The 19,723-nt window shown below is 31.8% G+C and overlaps 1 protein-coding gene across 2 annotated transcripts; it reads right to left on the reverse strand.

Moving 5' to 3' along the window:
- Positions 1 to 545: 545 nt before the first annotated feature.
- Positions 546 to 18,644, reverse strand: LOC124357502 (mitochondrial DNA helicase). Of its 2 annotated transcripts, none has more exons than XM_046809361.1 (9): positions 17,982 to 18,644; positions 14,444 to 14,646; positions 12,334 to 12,622; positions 9,696 to 9,840; positions 6,078 to 6,234; positions 4,535 to 4,684; positions 3,749 to 3,937; positions 2,142 to 2,462; positions 546 to 776 (listed from the first exon to the last, which is right to left on the reverse strand). In XM_046809361.1, the coding sequence occupies exons 1-9, from the start codon at positions 18,328 to 18,330 to the stop codon at positions 642 to 644; spliced, it is 1,938 nt and encodes a 645-aa protein (XP_046665317.1). In that variant the 5' UTR covers positions 18,331 to 18,644; the 3' UTR covers positions 546 to 641. The 2 variants fall into 2 exon arrangements, with proteins under 2 accessions (XP_046665317.1, XP_046665327.1); XM_046809371.1 differs by having other exon boundaries at positions 14,440 to 14,646; positions 17,982 to 18,643.
- Positions 18,645 to 19,723: the final 1,079 nt, after the last annotated feature.

Genomic DNA, 19,723 nt, shown 5'->3' on the forward strand with positions numbered 1-19,723 from the left:
AAAATCATACCAGAGCGTTGTGACGCACATAAGTCAGGGAATCACAATGACCATGTTGTGTGTCAACTTCACTAACTCTATAAGCATGCAATTTTACATTTACATGAAGAAGAGATCAGATTGCAGATCTCAAAATGTAGTGTTACTGATTTTTGTATCTCCAAACAATTGCAAATATCTGGAAAAAATCCTGTTTTTTAAAATCCTTCCACCGTAAAAAAACAAACTTAAAAAAATATGTTGAAGTGAAAAATTTTGTTAAATAACTTTTTACAATTTCAAACTCAAAATATTGATGTTTTTAGCCTATAAGACAATTTAATGTATAATGTTAAACTGTTAGTTGATTCTAAAAGTATTAAAAAATTAATAAAGAAAGAATACCATAGCTGATGTTACATTTGAACGATATCTCTTCTTTAACACATTGATTACAATAGAAACACATTACTACTATTCTGTATATATGACTTGTGTCACAGTGAAGGTGGAATAAAAATTTTATTAAGAAATAAGATAAAGAGGTGTGAAATAAAAGGAGTAAAGCTTTTTAAGTCTTTTACTATAAACAATAGTAAATTATACAATATGTACAATTTGATATAACAACAATGTCATTTGCAGCAGAACTATTCTTCTTGTCATCTAGCACTTCGGACAACAAGTTCTTCAACAATACTGTTGCTCTTCTGATATTTTTTAGAAAAGCTCAAACTTTCTTTATCAAAGTCAAGAGGCATGATTCCCAGATCACCACTGTATCGGTTTTTTGCAATCTAAAACATAATATTCTTAAATGAAATAAATATGTAATGGATTACTCTTAAAAAAAAACACACACACATATACACATACATATATAATCTGATATATGAGATGAATTTTCTTAGTCTATGTTCTCCAACTGATGTCAACTCAACCTTAAATAAATTGTTGTTTGCCATTTTTTGGTTAATTTCATGTGGATATTGTGTTATTGCTTCAAAAAGTGTTCGATATATTTTCATAAAAATATTGTTAATGGGAAATCTTTTAGAAATCTTTCTAACTCCTAAAAAGAAGCGATGATGGCGAGAAGGAGGCAACTCTATCCTTATCTACCATTTGTTATTAGGCTATATAAATATTTCAATACATATGTAAGTTTTATAAATAGTTAATGAGTGCTCACACCATCTGAGCTTGAATTTAGGCACTATCTCAGGGATGTTCTTTTTCACCACAAAAGCGAAACCAGCACGATCTGGGAAGTAATCTGAGGTCGGGAAAGTACCAATCGGAAATGCCCCTGGCCATCAGTGTGGGCTTCGGTGACACCACCTCGCACTTCTGGCGAAAAAAGAACATCCCTCGAGATGGAACCCAAATTCAAGTTCAGATCATGTAAGTGTTCGTAAAAGTTATCTCTTTGGTACTAATAATAACATATTTATGATACTAGTAACCTAATCTAAACCTACTTATAAATCATACAAACCTACTATCCCACATCGCTTTCCTTTTGGGAGGCAGAAAACAAGAACCAATCGTTATAATGGCACGTAATTTTCACAGTAAGTCAAATAAAGTAAGTTCTTTTTAATAATGTTTTTGATAATAATTTTATGTCCTCCACCGAGAAAAACCATTCCAAAAATAGTGGCTTCTGGTTAATATCAAAGTACCAAACAGTCTCACAATGCTATTTCTAAGGCCTAGTACTCAACTGAAAGTTGTGGCTAATTGCAACAATAACTACTACAGGAATAGATTACCCAGGCTAAGAGATAATACCTTCATTAATTTAGTGAAGTCTGCTGTTTTACATATACCAAGTGCTAAATAAATATGGAAACTCGATAAAAATTTTAAACAATTCAACTTATTGAGTAAAAAGTTTAAGAGCTTAAAATTACTTTCTTGCAACACAAATATATGTAAATTTTAAAAACATAGGCTAAACATAAATTCCTGTAACAAAAATATTTTTCAATTGAGGATCCTTACTGAAGTTGTTAATATTTGATTACAAAATTGTAATTCCATACTAAACAGTCTCAATTTCTCTGCTATGGTTTCAAATTCCAAGATGAATACTATTTTCGAATACTCAAAAACAACAGTAATTCTCATTTATGTAAAGAACTTATCAAGTACAGTACCTGTAGAAACTTTCGTATTTTCAAATTCTGCATTGTTTTTTGTTGAATAATTAACACATTGTCAGCCTCTTGAGTTGCTTTTGCTCCACCGAAGACTGAATTCATGCTTAACATCTCGGCATCCTTTTCCTTCCGTGGATGAATGACCAGAGTGACATGACAGTTGGCTGTAGTCGCAAAGTTCCTGAATGCTCCGATGATGGAGTCTTGCCGGTAGAAACGGTCCAGGCTGTTATCGCCTTCTGACAGCCCCATCATGAACTGGACATTGTCGATGACAACGTGATGGATGTCATGGACATACGCTGCATGCTCCACAGCCTTGAAAAAGCAGTGTCATCAAGATATTGCAACTGATGATAAATGAGTGATAAAATGAAAACTACTTAACAAACATTAGAATAATGTTTGGATTACAAGTGCCTAATTAGTGTTTCACTCAGTTGTCAACAATCAGACTTATGTCAGTAACTTAAGAGCCAGCTGTACTAATGGCCATCTTGATTTTAGTTCCATATGAATAAAGTTAAAATTTAAAGACTTTTACAACCTAATTTTTGGTCTTAGAATCATGGGAAATGTCTCACTTTAAGGCTATAACTAACACGCACCCAACTCCTTTTTTTAGATTTTTCAATATTCTTTTAATTTTATCGGTAAAAGTCTTCTTTTACCGGCTATTTTTTAAAGACCTCCGGATCCTGACAGTGATAGATTTATATGTTCTGGAAGTAGTACTCTACACTCATATCAGGGCAATAGAAACAGTAAAGACCGGAGCACAAACTCACTACTACAATACCAGATTTTCACACGACTACCATCTTCCTGCTCACAGACTTTCCTCCACTGAAAAGAAACCAAGCTATATCGGTGCCAAGATATGGAATATACTCCCGGACGAACTCAAGAGAACTGAACATTCACAATTTGGACGACAACTCAAGAACTGGCTGCAGGACCGACCATTCTACTCCTTGACTGAATTTTTTAATTGGAAAAATGATAACTAACACTATTCTAATGTTAATGACTCTGTTACTAATCTTGAAGATTATGTTAATAAAGATATTTTTGACTTTGACTTCAAGAAAAAAAAAATGATTCAGATACTTATCATTTATGTTTAAAATGAGTCATCAACCATGTTTCTGTGACCAAAAATAAAAGTGATTGATTTTTAACATCTGATTTTTACCACAAATGGCCTGCTAAACATGTTATATCTAGAAATAATGATAATAGGCATTGTAAGAAATACAAATAAATAAATTCCTCTTCTGCAGAAAATTGGAAATAAAATTCTGTTACAAATTTTCATATCATCCAACCAAAGAACATGAAACATGTGTTGGAAGGCATAAATCTCTCCAATAATGAATGAACTCAATAAAGTATTGAATATTTTGTCACCATTTTTCAATTAAAAGGGCTTTCCAAAATTTTAAAATTTTTAAAAATAATCAAAATTTTGAGAATAAAAATAAACATTTTATTCCAAATCTGGGTAAATAAACATTAAATTAATTTTTTCAGAGCACATTCAAACTCTAAAAAATTTTTAGTAAATAATTAACACATAACTGATTTTTTGTTTATTTTATTACCTCCATTACAGTTTTCAATGGTTGTTGCCCGTGGAACGTCATAAAATATATAGGCAATAACTGGAATATGTCAGCCCACTTGTTATACTGGTCAAGCTTGAGATGTAGAGGAAACCGACATAGCTGCTGCAGCATTGTTCGAGCCAATCGTTCATTCCTTATTTCGAAGCTACCCCATAGTGTCGTCACCTTAGGAAACATGGCATTCAAATAATTAATTACAAAGGCTATTGTAAGATCACTCAGTAACAGATGGAACTCATTATTTAAAATACAATCAATATAAATAATTTGTTTAAGACCAATCTTATTATAACACTGTCCTGCCTCAATAAAAAAAACTGTCAAGAGTTCATAAGATTGTGAGTTATTGAGAAATTTGAGACAGTGAGATGGATTAGGACAGAAATAGCTCAATAATGTTTGTGTAGTTGTTAGCAGGCAACAGTTGTTTAGAACTGTGTGTAAATCCTTGTTTGTTGGTTAAATCCGGCTTATTGAGGTCCTAATATTGGAAATTCACTAAATGAAGAATGAGTTTACAGTTTAAATGTCCTGTGGAGAAAATTCAAGCACTTCACACTCGTAAATCCCACCAAGGTCTGAAACTGATTAAAATTACAGCCCAAAAGTGCTAATGGGCAAATAGCCAAAATTTTATTATTTTATTTTTGCTTACAGGTTCTCCAAACCAATTAACATATTTTGCTATAAACTAAAAAAGATTTAACTTTACTGAGCCATTTTTAAAATTAAATGGAAAGTAATTAAATCATCTCTTATTACCCCTTGCATTGCAAGATCCAAAGAGTATTCACTCATAAGGGTTGTTTTGCCGCCACCAGATGGACCTGTCAAGATCGTCATTTCACCTCTACGATGTCCTTTGAGGATGTTGTTGAGGCCAGGAAATCGAACCCACTTGACTCCAGCAGCCTAAACATGATTAAGAAATATAACTTATAAAAGTAAATAATTATTGACTTTAACAAAGTAAACAAAATTTTTCAACTGCATCCGCTTATATCTAATTTTGTAATAGTTACATTTCATTTTAAGATGTGTTATTGTGTACGAGTAGTTAGGATTATATTTTACACTGCAATGGGTTACAGACATTCTACAATTTAGAATAGTATTCACCACAGCCACATATTTAGACCAGTTAGTTTCCTTCACTGTTGTTCGTGAGTTATTATTCAAATATCTTTCTCCGTTATTATATTGCATATTTTAAAGTTAAATTTAGAATGGCAGAGCCTTTTAAATGGTTTTTAAAATTTCATAACAATATTTTCTTTTTCATTTCTTCCACACATATTGTAATGATCTGTAAATTTCAAAGATAATACTGTTTTTAACATTTCATTTATTTTATCTGTTTAATTACTTTATTAATAATTAATTTTGATATAGTATGAGATATTGTACTGTTGCTTGGGAATCTATCTACCTATAAGCACCCTGTTTTTGTAAAACAGGTATTTTTATAGCCACTATTTGAAACTTAAGACAATATTTTTAGAGCATTTTCCTCAAAAAAGTATAAATTACACTTAAAACGTTTGAATTGTATACCTTTATTCAATTTTAAAACATATGGTTAACTTAGCTGGACAGGATTATGCTTTGTGACTTTCTTACTTAGTTTTATCTCATATGGTGAATTTTTATGAGTAATTTATGAATAACGTGTATTTTTTTAAATTTAATCACAATAGTTTAACTTGTTTCAAAATGTAAAACGCAATTTGAGTAACTTTTGATATTATATATATATATATACCTGTTAATGCCCTTTGTTGTTTGTTTGAAGATTCTAGTTTTTAATATTCATTTATAAGGTTAAAGCTGAAAACCGTGTTTTTAATCTTAATTTAGTTGTATCTCAGCAATGAATATTAGTAGAAACTTAGTTTTCTCGGCAATTGATATGTATAATAAACAATAGTAGTCCTGCAAGATTGATCTTTACGATTACCTATTTACTATCAAACCAGTCTGAACAAACCATTTTACCTTTACTAAACACATTTGATCTTTTTCTGGTAAGAGAAAAAGATTTAATCTGTTTGAAATTTGTTTCACTTGTATCAATTTAACATCAAAGGTTCATAATTGACAGAATCAAATGGCTTGAACAAACTACAGAACAATTTAATTGTGCTCTGCAAATTCATCCAAGGATCTCAAAGGTTTGTTGATTAAATTTGTAAATGCTGTTTTACAATTCAGAATTTTTCAGAGATCTAGTTTGGATCCATTGAATAATTTGTTGAGAGAAAAACTACTTAACATTTCACAAAACTAAATCTACATTTCTGCTCACTCTTTCAGTGTTCTGGAGGTGAGACAAGATGTCCTCCCTTAGGTTGGTAAAGTGAATGATAGATTTATGCACAATGGGTGTGGCTGACTGCAGAATAGAAGTCAAACTCTTGCCTTCCAGATCAGCCTTATATGGGGCCGGATGGTTGTTAGTTGGCCTGTAACAGTAAAGTTGTTAATTTGGCATAAAGCAACAACAGTTGTACGTGCAGTCTTAAATTATCCCAATAGAGACTGAACCCTTCCTAGAGTTTACACCATACAACAAGTAAAGAGGATTTTTTCCGGTATATCATGGAAACTAGTAATTTGTCAAAGCTGAATCTTAAATTCACTGAATTTTCAAAAAGTACCACTTTCGAAAATCGACTAACAAGATTCAATAATTGAATCTTGAATCTGCATAGATTTACAGTAATCAGTAATTATTAGACAGATGACTTCATTTTTCACCACTTTCAGTTTGGCAACAAAGCGGCAGGTGAAATTCCTTATGCCAAACTAGTAAATCATGAATCATATCAACAGTCTTGCACTGAGTATAATATTTACAACTTCGTTTTTCCAGTGTAAAATATTGTTAGATTAGTTTTGGTTTATATTTGTATTCTTTTTCCATACTACTCAATTTGGTGCATGGACTATAGATGAAGACATAGAATCAGAAGATTGCTCACCGATGGCAGTGACAATTAAAAATACTCCTCTAGTATGTTCCGATGTCATAATCAGATTGGTCGGCACAGCTTGTGTTGCTGCCTTGGGCAGAAATCATTCCAAAATGTGAATCTGAGTGGGGTGCATCTCAACTTCGTTCCCTTTTTGTACCAGGTACATGTCTCTTAACACTTTCACTGCCGACGTCGTACATGGAATTCTTTAGACTACCAACAACATCTCTTGAAGGCGCTGACTTTTACAGTAATAAAAATGCAGTCTTTTACAGTAATAATAAGTTTGATAAAGTCGATTTCAATTGTAAATATTTGTCAGTAATTAAAATACTGAATACAGTAAATAATAACGAGAAATATATTTATGTTATAGACAGTACATGGTAGTTTTGTCAACTTTTTTATTTAAAAAAAAAAAACATTGTTTTTAAGTTTTAAAACAAGACTTTTTGTTTGAAAATATTTATGTACAAAGTGTAAAATATAATTTCATTGTTAGATTAGTTTTGGTTTATATTTGTATCCTTTTTCTATAATATTCAATTGGGTGCATGGACTATAGATGAAGACATAGAATCAGAAGATTGCTCACAATTGGCCGTGACAATTAAAAATACTCCTCTAGTTCATCCCGAAGTCATTATCTGATTGGTCGGCACAGCGTTGTGTCGCTGCCCTGGCTAGAAATCATTCCAAATTGTGAGTCTGAGTGGGGTGCATCTCAACTTCGTTCCCTTTTTGTACCAGAAACATGTCTCTTAACACTTTCACTGCCGACAACGTCATTTGACATCGTACATGGAATTCTTTACACTACCAACAACGTCTTTTGATGGCGCCGACTTTTACAGTAACAAAAATTCATTTAAACGTATTTAGACTTCAGCATTCATATTCATCTGCTATTTCCATGTTTTTATTTCTTAATCTATGGATTACGATCTATGAAATGTTGTTGGCAGTCATCTGGAATGTAGGAAAAAAGTGGTTTGTTTATGAACTTGTTATCGCGTCGCAGCGGCCGTTTGTTGTTCTGCTAATTTGTTGTCTATATTTTTATTGTTTTGCTTGCTATTAATTTAGTTTTACAACGATTGTTTTATGAATAAGTACAATATTGACTGTATTGAAGTGCTACAAGAGTCGCTCAGATTTCCAAGTGACAGTGAAAGTGATGATTTATTCCAAGATGACATAGATAATGATCCTGATTTTACAACCTATGAACTTGTTGACATTGTTTTTTACTCAAAAAAACAAATATCACCATAGTTATGATAAAAAATTTTATTCTTGCTTTACAAATAATTGGTTTATCACAGAATTAGTTTTTTGTTGTGGTTTATTTTGAGGTTTTGATGAAGATTTTGTTTATGGCCCTGGAACAACTGGGTTAGGCCCCAAAACTAAAAAAGTATTTAAACATAAGTCGATTTCAATTGTAAATATTTGTGGCTATAGTAAAAGTGATTAAAATACTGAATAGAGCAAATAATAACGAGAAATATATTTATGTCATATACTATACTAGTACAAGTTGATGTTTATTGGTCAACTTTATTATTTTTTACAAAAAACATTGTTTTGAAGTTTAAAAACAAGACTTTCTGCTTGAAAATATTTATGCATGAGCATTTGTGTAGAAAGAGGAAGAACTCAGCTTTAAAAAAAGTAAGTCCGATGGTTTTTTTATAATTAAAAAGTTATTTTTATTTAAAAAATCATTAAAACAGACAGCAGTGTAAGAAAGGCGTAAAAATTAGGAGGCGGCAGTGAAAAGTGTTAAGCTCTTTGTGACTATGTAATATATTTCGTTAAAATACATGTGCAGGTATCTTTTAGAAGGAACCCTCTTGGCTCGCTTTAGATATTATGGAGTATCTTGTAACTCTGGACAGATGTGGATGCCCGTGTAACTACTTGTCCCCCCTCCTGATAGCAATGACTCTTGGTGTCAGCTGTGTTTATACTCTTCTGATTTCACCTGCAAATGTGACTACAGACAGTGTGTTTACCCTGAGTTTTTTTGGGAGGATGAGACATCTCAGCTGTACCACGCTGTGACATGTGAAGACGACTTCAGTGGCATAATTCCTCTATTCAACCTTTTCTCTCTCTATACTTTCCTCTCCTGACCACATCTTTTTACCCTTCTTTTCTTCTTTCTGTCCTTTATTTTTGTCTGTAATAATACCTCCCTCACCTGACGAAGAGGATAGATTTCAATCCTTAAAATGTTGTGTTATACTTTTTGTAACCTATAACGATGGCAAATGGCCGAAATCCTGTTATCCTTTCAAACCTTCCATCATCAATAACAAACTGTAAACATAGGACTTTGTCTCCATTTACCAACAAAAATTACTTATGGTAGGTTTATATTATTTATAGATTGTTATATAGTAACTTTTATACAAAGTTCACCTGTCTCTTACTTTAAAATATTCCTCCTGGGATCCAATCAACAGAATTATTTGTTTAGTCCAGAATGGGTTATTCATGCACATTATTTTATTTATGCCTAACTTGTATCTAGATTATAATTCATCATGAAACTGCAGTGACAAATTAACTTTGTTTATTAAATTAAATTAATTTAATGGGATGATTGTATACAAAATTAATTAATCACATATTACAACTTATCTTTCCTACTCATTAGTTTATATTTCTCAATCATTTCAGATTAAAACAATAATATTGAACTGTACAATGTAAGTGGTGTCTATTACAATGATTCACCACTGAAAGAAACATAAATAACTGAAGTTGTATTTTGTTAATGAAATACCTTACAAAATAACACCTATCTTCATTAAGCTTTACAAACTGCCAAGCAGATTCCCAATGGCCCTCCTTAAAACAAATAAAAAAATTTTTAGTGTAATCCTCCACGATTGAAAGAAACAATAATAAAAGTATAAGTAAAGTTGTACATTAAATACCTTACAAAATAACACCTATCTTCATTAAGCTTTTTTGCAAACTGCCGAGCTGATTCCCAATGGCCCTCCTCGTTGTCGAACCATAAAACAATTTTAGTGTAATCCTCCAGCATCGGGAGCACTTCCAGTGGAAGGCAAGCAGCACCTGGAATATATTTAAAAAGCAATTTAAACACTTGTTGCTGTAACAGTTGTACAGTGTTTCAAGTCACATGCCCACAATCTCCTGTGTTGAACCTTTTGACATAGAGTGATGCAATAAACTGTAACACTAAAAAATCTCATATGGCGAACTTCACAAATGTTTGTTCAGATTTAAAATACAGGGTGTGCCTGAAAATGAAGGTCACAGGTTCAAATATTGAAAATTTCAATGGCAACATAGGCACATTCATGCGGCATATAATTTTGAAGGTCTTTGAAGGCTGAGCAATTTGGTACAAATCTTTTCCAAATAGCACGGATTTTTGGAAATGTTTTGGGTTTTTTTACTATGTACTTTTGTGCTTAAATCTTTGAGTGTACATTTTTTTTATTGGAAAGATCACAAGATAAGTTTTTAAATGTTTTGTCGTATGACCATTTTTGCAGTTTTTCTTACAACACCATTATTTTTAAATTCAAAATACTTTACAGCCCCATTGTTTACAAAACATATTAAATGAGAACACAAGTCATAGGCTTATGAAAGTAAAGGTTGTCCAAAAATGAAACATTAAAAAAAATTAAACTTTATACCTATCTCTCATAGTTTACATGTTATTTGAAAAAGTGTATTTTAATACAATTCCTCTATTCTTCCTAGTAATTACTAAAATAAAACTAATTGTTAAGAAAAAATATTCATCCTTTTACAATGTACTAATAATAAAAATATAATTCATAACTGGCCTAACATACATTTCAGTGTAATAACTCTATTAAATCTGTTGATATTTTAATTCCTATGCAAACAGTGAAGTATCACAACAAGCAAACTGTATGTAAAGTCAACAATACCATTTTTACTAAATAAAACTAATACAATAACACAAATACCAGAATACAAGGATAACCATTTTGACCATGCCTGTGTCAACACAGACGATACAACAATTGTGTTCGGCTGCTATACCTGTGTTCAACGGTTACTATCACGTTTTGAAACACCTGCGTGGTTAAACATCGCCTAACAGCAGTAAGATTATACACACTGGCCTCTAGTAGTGTTTGATGGAACTATATCGACTCCATAGTAGTTATGTTTGATTACTACTACACTATGATGGCTAACTAAGGAATTAGTACAATATCATGTGGTAAAATTTTACAAGGTCTTTCGAAACAAAGCATTATTGTTTCTTTTATTAATTTTTTAAGTTTCTATCGCAAGTTTTGTATTTTACATTTTGAATGTGCTCCAGTATGGCAAATCTCAGTGTCAAGAAATGGTAAATTTATTTGTCGATATATACAATTGTGTTTATGACAATGTATCCTTAAATAAACAGTTCATGGTCTAGAATAACACATGGAGTGTAACCTTTATATTTATGCAATAGTTGTATTAGTGAGCAGAGCTGGTCTATTTCCCCACAATGCAATTATTGAATGGAGGCATATTTCAATGAGTACTAAAACCACCTAACTTTACCATGAAGTCTGAACCATGTTTGTGTAATAGTGTGACTGGTAAGGCTAGATCTTACGGTCTTTCGTGATGATAGACCGACCTGCACAGTAGGCTGGGAGTAAAACTGTAGCTCTCCAACTGAGAGACGTCACAGGGTTTCATTCTTAAAAGGGTTAACACAATTTAGGAATTAATTTGAACCGTTTAACCTTTAAAGTGTTTAGTATAATTGATACAAAAATATAATACAGTAAACGTCCGATTTTTCAACCTCAGATGGATGACTATGGTCTGCCTCCTCACTTGGTCCAACCGTTTTTATCGCTGTTTGTTTACGTTTCCAATGTAATGCATTTGATTTAGGACTTCAATACAATGATAAAATCTACTCCAATGGACATTTTGTAGAGATATGGAGGAATATTGCAGCTAGGACAATGTTGTTGTCTACTACGCAGATAAACATTAGGGGCATTTTCATCTGGCACAAGTTTCAGTGTTTAATGACATTCAAATTGTTCGTGTATTAAGTGAAGCTGAAGCAATCATGTATTACAGGACGTATTTATGGCGTAGTGTTGTATTGTGTTTTTATAACATATTACGTGTTCTCTGTGAATTATTTATTACTGTGAGAGTTATTATTTAATTTCTATTTGTAACTTACAGTAATTTTACAACCTGTAAAATACGCTTGATGTAATATTTTCTGTTGAACAATATATTTATCACGTTTTTATGTTAATAAATGTGCTCCTTTAATAATCCAACCTTTTAAATGTTCCGACCACTATGTTCTAGCTACCATAGGTGAGAGATCGGTGGGGTTCTATTGTGAAAGACTATTATAGCATAGTGAGTGCCCATTTTGTCTCTAGGTTTACAAACACTGCTTTGTAGATGTTTAAAAATACTTAGATGAATTTTGTCCATGTGATTTTTTTTAAATATTTTTAATTATGGCACCCTCACATAACATCTATTGTATATTTGTACAGCAACATTAGTTTTGACAGCAATCCTTACCGTGAGGTAAACTTATAACATCACATGGAAGTTTTAACGAGGCTAAGGCCAACATGTCTCGTATACTGTGAACAACAACTGCCTCTCTCTTCCGTGAGGACCTCTTCTTGGCAGAACTGAGTATGAGAAGTCCCTTGCATCCGATATTAGGAACTGTAGTCTCCTGTCCATCAGGTGTCATCTCCTTAACTCCGACGATTTGTTCCCCGTGTTTTACAGGGACATACAAATGGGTCCCACTGTTGTTTATCAATGGTCCCAGTTCAATAAGGCTGTTTTGATAATCTTCCTGGAAAATGCAAATAAATATTGAAAACAAGTACATTCTATGAATTTAATAATAGTACGGATTTTCAGTATTAACCTATTGAGATTGTATTTATTTAGTCCTCTACAGACCTTAGAGCCAGCAATTAAATATGGTTGGAATATAAGAGTTTGATTTTACTTTGTTTCAAATTTGTTGATGACATGGAAGGTTTGAAAGGAGAACAGGATTCCGGACATTTGCCATCGTTATATGTTTTAAAATGTATAACACAATATTTGAGGATTGAAATCTATTCTCTTTAACAGGTGGGAGGGAAATTAATACATAACAAGAGAAAGTAAAGAAAGAGGATAAGAAGAGAAAGAAAAGGGGTCAAACATACCCGAAAGCTGCTTGGAGTCCAGAGAGGAGAAAATGAACCCAGGTGTTGTCACTACTCAGGATGCAAGTTATGAGCACGTAAAGCAAAAAGCACAATAGCACATAACACCAGCACAAGCGAGAGAGGGATACTAACAAGAAAATCAATGTCGGCACTTCTTCCTGCACCGTGGCGTGTCATCTGAAATAATGAGACAAGAAGTAGGCAATGGTCAGGAGGTGAAAGGGTAAATGCAGCCGGCTCCAGCCTTATGTTTGGTCCTCGACCTTAGTTCATGGTGTGTGTACAAATTTTGTTGGTTGAGGTTTGTTTGATTGTCGAAATCTTTTTAGGTTTCATAGTTAGTTCTTTTTTTAATATTGGTACCAAAGTATCCTAACCTCAACTGAAGGTTGACTTAGCGGTTTGTTTGCTGATTTTATGTATGAAGTCTCAGTAAGTATGTGTTTAAAGAAATTCCCCTTGTGGTGTATTATGTTGCTTCATTCCATTTCATGTGATGATTTTCAGACCAGTAATGTTGAGCAATTTTGGACTACCCCTTTTTTGTAATTCTTAAAGAACTCCTTAACTCACCCGACCATCGTCTTCCTGTCTCATTCATTCAGATGACATGCTGCGATGCTGCAGAAAGTGGCGACACTGATTTTATTGTTAGTATCCCACTATCACCTGTGCTGGTATGACATGTGATTGTGCTCGTGACTTGTGCCTTTGACTTGCATCCTAGTCAACAACCACACCTGGATTCTCTCTTCTTATCCTCTTTTTCTACTTTCTTTTGTTATGTATTAATTTTTCTCTCAACTGATGAAGAAGATATATTTCAATCTTCAAAACATTGTATTATACATTTTTAAACACATAATGATGGCAAATGTCCGAAATCCCATTGATTTTACTTTAATAACTTTTTATTTGAGTTTATGATAGACTATGAAATTTAAAAGATTTTCAATAGACATTCTTCTTTATGCTATAAAAATAAATTAATATATAAAATAAAATCCACATTTAAGTAAGTTTATGATAAAATATTAATATTAACATCATTTCATGAAAATTCTTTGTTTGCATTTTTTATGTCTTGATCGGTGCAGGAACAGCAAAACTAAAGGAGATATTTATACACACATAAATAGATTTTGATGTAATCAATTAATTATAACTGTTAGTGAAGAATCCAAAAGTCATTTTAGATAGTAGTGTGTGACACTTTGTCTTTTAGCACCAACATGCACGCTATAAAGAATGTTTGAGTTTCAAAAGCAAAAAATTTGTTCAAACCGTAATTAGCAAATTGTTGATAGATAATATGTGGAAATCTGCAGTGCATGACTTACTGTTGTTCAAAATGTTTACCAACAACAACAATGTACGGATTTATACAGTTATTGCCATTTATACAGTTTAATGTAAATGTAGGGATTTAAAAATATTTCAGATAACCTACCTACCTTCAGACGAAACTTTATCATAACATTTTGAACCTTATCTTCCGATAGAGACTGCAGTGTTTTGCACTTCTCACAGATTGATGTCCATTTTGCTGGAGTTTCTACGATTTCTTCTGACGGTAGATGTGGCCCTCCCTTATCTAACACTTTTTCTAAAGTGTCCCACGATCCACTTGCTTTACATTTCTTACACAAAAAATGCCCTGAAAAAAGTCTTGGGTTATTAATTTCATAGCGAAACAACATATTCCAAAGTATTAAACATCGCTGAAAAACTAAGAATTAAAAGGGAAATATTAATGATATTTATAGAGTCAAATTAAGCAAACAAGGCTTCAGTTATTATATTATAGTTTTTATCTGAGTATAAATAGCACATTTGAGGGTCAGTTGTTCCGAAACAACCTCAATTTTTTCCAAACATAATGACAATGTTAAACTTTAAACCACCCTTCTCCCTTGTTTTTGATCACAGGGGTTGCGAGTATTATGTCTCATTTGAAAGATACAACGCATATGCAGCTTTTAGGAGGTTGGTAACGTGTAGTTTTTGTAAGTGAGTATTCTAATTTTTTTTAAATTTTGTAGTTAAATATTCTGATATACCTGGAAAACTAAATACCATTCCCACAGCACTTTATAGAATAGAATAGAATCTCTTAGAAAATTTCAAATATTTGATAGAACACACATTGGGGCAAACTGTATATTGTTAGGCAAAATAGCTTCCCTACCAAAGGGGGCTTCTTATAGACTCTTCTTTATAAGGTTGTTTTTATTTCCTTTTTACCTTAAATAATTCTGACAAATCTTTACATTTTTAATTTATAAAAAGTACGGTATTGAAAACTGATATTATTGAATTATTTGCTGATGTCACTAAATGTGATATAATCCAAGTATTAATTTAAAAACACCTTTGCTTATTAAATATATCTTGATTTTAAAATGTGATAAAATATTCATGAAGTTGGGAAGGGTACCATAGAGTACCACATAGGCTTTCATGTTACTAAAATTGGCTATGTGTTTTGACAAATAGTTCTGACCCATTGATTGGTCCTTACAGTTTCAACAGAAATTATTAAAATCTCAGAAACTACAGAGCCAAATACCATGAAGTTTTTTGTTAATTTGATCTTATCACAGTAACTTAGACAGTGTTGTTGTGTTCACTGATTCCATAGTTCCTATACTATTAACCCATTATATGTTTTATCTTTTTTACCTAAAATTATATTGTTTTCCTGTTTTTACAGAGACAGGTGTGTAGAATCTAGATTTAAAAATATGTATGAAAAATAAGTTATTTTTAGTGTTATTTTAAAATTGTAATTTTTATATAATGTTGCCCACTAAGTCATTTCACTAACTGTGTCCATGTTATCATCATGCAAACTAAGCCAATCGGAATAACACCAGAAATAAAACCATAAAATACTTCAATACAGGTGACATGCAACAACATGTAGTAGCTGTTTGCACTGTGCGATTACAACAAACTCAACAAGGCGCAAACGCTCACGTCAGAGGACCAAGGAAGTGCTCACATCTGATAGAAAACAACAGAACAACTACTTGCACAATGTGCAGTTGTCATAGCAATGCTTCTTGTGCAATATTACGGCAGACAACATAATAAAACAGGAACAATATAACAAAGCGTAGTATTAGGTTTGGTAGCACAATTTTACACAATTGCTATAAACGTAATATTACCCCAAAAACCATAAAGGCATTAAGGCATAAACTATTAAGATAAATATAGCTCACAACGGTTTAATTGCAAAAATGTGTAATTTTCCATAGACATTCATGTTCCCCATAGGTGCTCACCACAGAGAAACTATTTGAGTTAGCTCTGTGATTTCATGTAAATATCTTTTTTTCTTTTACCAACAATAAATTTCATCTACTAAATAGTCTATTTAGCGAATCAGCAGTCGGTTTCCACAATTATGTTACGTATCACATTTACTCTATTTATATTCAGTATTTATAGTAATTAATTTTAGATACTTCAGTGATTTGTTAAAATTTCATTTTGTAATGCTAACTAAACTAAAAAAAAAACATTAATTTCAGTGATTTTCCACTTTTTCCGATCTATCTATGAGTGCTCACATGTTAAAATTTCATTTTGTAATGCTAACTAAACTAAAAAAAAACATTAATTTCAGTAATTTTCCACTTTTTCCGATCTATCTATGAGTGCTCACATGGGATACAGTAGTGTGTTTCACCTTAATCCTCCCGTTGGGATTCAGGTCCCTTTTTATAGTATTTGAACTACTTGGGACAAGAATCTGGTCTTGTAACTATTAATTATGATCTGTATATGCATCGAGACTCTCTAGATAAAAAACGGGCAACAATAGCCTACTTTTTACTAAAAACATTGTACATAATAACTCTGTGCATGTGAATAAAATATGCTATGGGTACGGTCCAATAAGCGGACCCGGTTTTTTATATCGAAGAATATAATCATCGATACCTAATATTCGCATATCGAATCATAGACTATCAATCGATATAAAAGTAATAACAATCATATGTTTAAATTAAAATGTGAATTTAATGATAACAAATAATAAATGAACATAACCAAAATCAGGGAAACTCATAACTTTAACTAAATGAAACAGAACGAAAACGTTTTTACTAAAGTTGTGTCCACCATTACCTTCTTTTTTTGCATCTGAAGACGACCATGTTAGCTCCTCTGACAGTTACATTTGTTACCTTTCCACAAATATCACATTATGGATTCTTAGGTACTAACCCAACATCCTGAAGCCATAAAAAACATATTTTATCGTCTTTTAAAGCAATTTCGTGAAGCTTCCTAAGATTGACGGCCATTTTAATACACAATGTTACGTGAAATTTAAAATATTACCTTAATTGTATTATTTGAAAGTGTTTACAGCTGTTCATATAGATTATTTAAGTTGTTAAAAATAGTTCATCAGTATCGATTGATTATATCGATGGTTATGATTAAGTAATATCGTTTGCCAATTTCGATATAAAAAACCGGGTCCGCTTATTGGACCCTACCCTATGCTATTAAGTCTACTCTAACTGTGCATACTATTTTCCCATTATGGTAGCCTTAAAGCACAAAATGTCCTAATGCTGTGTGGTCTTAGTAGACGTGTTTGTCTGCTTTGTTGCACCTTTGATGCCTTGATGTTTTTCAGAAACCGTATCAGATAATTGTGATGATTACTCACACAATGCATTTATTCTTGGGGTCAGTTCATCATTATCCTAGTAAAAATTTAATATATTAGAAAGAATTAATAAAATAATTGAAATCAATTATCCAATAGAAATATCTTACTCAAAGCCCTAGCTTTCAATATGAAGTTTTCAGAAGACATGTACCTTTATTCACGACAAGGAGGTAAAGTAAGCCTTTTGCATATAAATGCGATTCAATTTATAAACAATCAGATAACTAGATATTCAAAGCCTACAATGCTTATAAACAATAACACAAATGTAACTTCTCATTACACATTAGACCTACCTGTAATCTTATTGATGAATAAATCACCATTACTTTTATTATTGCAGAATATACAGGTTGTAGTAAAACATGTATAACCATCTTTAATTTCCATATTTTTGGATTGTAATACTCGTTTTACACGTGACAAAAGATTATTAGGTGAAGGAGTCAAAGACGTAGAATAGTTACACATTACATACTGACTATTGGGAGAAAACACTGTAATTTTCTGAAATACACTTTTAGATATTAACCTCAAATTATGTACTTTCTTAAACTTGTAACACAGAGACCAGTTCAAGTATTTTAAATTGCATAAATGCATTGTATTTAAATAAACAGACGTCACAGTGTTCATTTTGTACATTTAGTAATACTAATTGTAACTGTCAGAGGTTAAAACTAAAATAACTGTTTATTAAGCCTATGTCTGAATATACACCAAAGTAGATGCAAATTTTGCATTAGAAACAAAATGTATGCAAATTGTTTTAGTTCACACTATAGTAATAGTAAATTTGGAAACTGTTTTTTATTCTAAAACATTCTACTCAAGACTAGCAAAGCTATTAATTTAGATGATGAAACCCGAACATAATTTAACCTAAAACATAACCTAAACCATACAAACAACCTAGTGATGTGTGTAGATCGTGGGTGAGGTTATGTTATGTTAGATAGGTTAGGAGAATAATTCAAAGCATGGGATTGGTTCGGTTGGAACGCTGGGATACAGCTGGACACAGGATGACAATACAAAGGAAAAATATATGAAGGAATAAAATGCCCTTAATATTATAAAGTATAATAAATCATACATTTTAGCAATTCTATAATATGCCACATATTGATAATGAATAAAACATTTTACAATTATAAAAAATTATATAAAATAGTTAATTATCAATGACCCTATTTGATAAAGAATATAAGTATATTATTCATATAATCATGAATCTCTAAGCTTTACAGCTCAACGCACACTCACTCTCCAAAATCAAAGCTTGGTATAAACGTTCCACTGGAATAATATAAAATCATCCAAGTTCGATACAGACACACAGTTAAATGTATTGAATGGGTAGAATATTTCGATGATCTCGACGTTTCTCCCGGTGTGGTAGTCGTCTGGTATTCTGATGGCTGGCCCAGAGAATCCTAGTTAAGATCGGTAACAAATAGGAACATATGTAATAAGAATTTGTATTTCCTGTAGCAAGTCTCAAAACTAGATTTAACGTAAAATGTAAATTAATAGATATAGTTTATTAATTTGCTTGAAACACCTTGATTCTGCAACCAACGCAACGTTATACATATAAGACCAATTTTACAGTGTTTCTGGCAACTCAAAATTGGATTTATGTGTATTTTTACAGGATAAATAAAGAAAAATTTTAGCCTTGGCACATAGAGATATCAAGCCCTGTTTCATTTAATATTTTAAGTACTTTGGAAATTATAAAATACAGTAGACACTTTAAATCAATGATGAAATTTTCCACCATATTAAATGGTAACAGGAAGAAAAAAAATTATTGGTAGGCTACTACAAATCATATATTAAAAATATAAAATAAAATATTATAATACTGTCTAAGTGAGATTCTAGTCAATGAATACAGAGCAAAATTTTAACAAACTCTCTGCCATTTTAGTGCATATATATATGTAAAATTATTTTATCTTAGTTTTTATTTTCTTCATTTAGACAGTAGGATATATTGTATATGGAAAATAAAATATTTGGTTATGCAACA

This window comes from Homalodisca vitripennis, chromosome 1, assembly GCF_021130785.1.
Source record: "Homalodisca vitripennis isolate AUS2020 chromosome 1, UT_GWSS_2.1, whole genome shotgun sequence".
Taxonomy (NCBI): Eukaryota; Metazoa; Arthropoda; class Insecta; order Hemiptera; family Cicadellidae; genus Homalodisca; species Homalodisca vitripennis.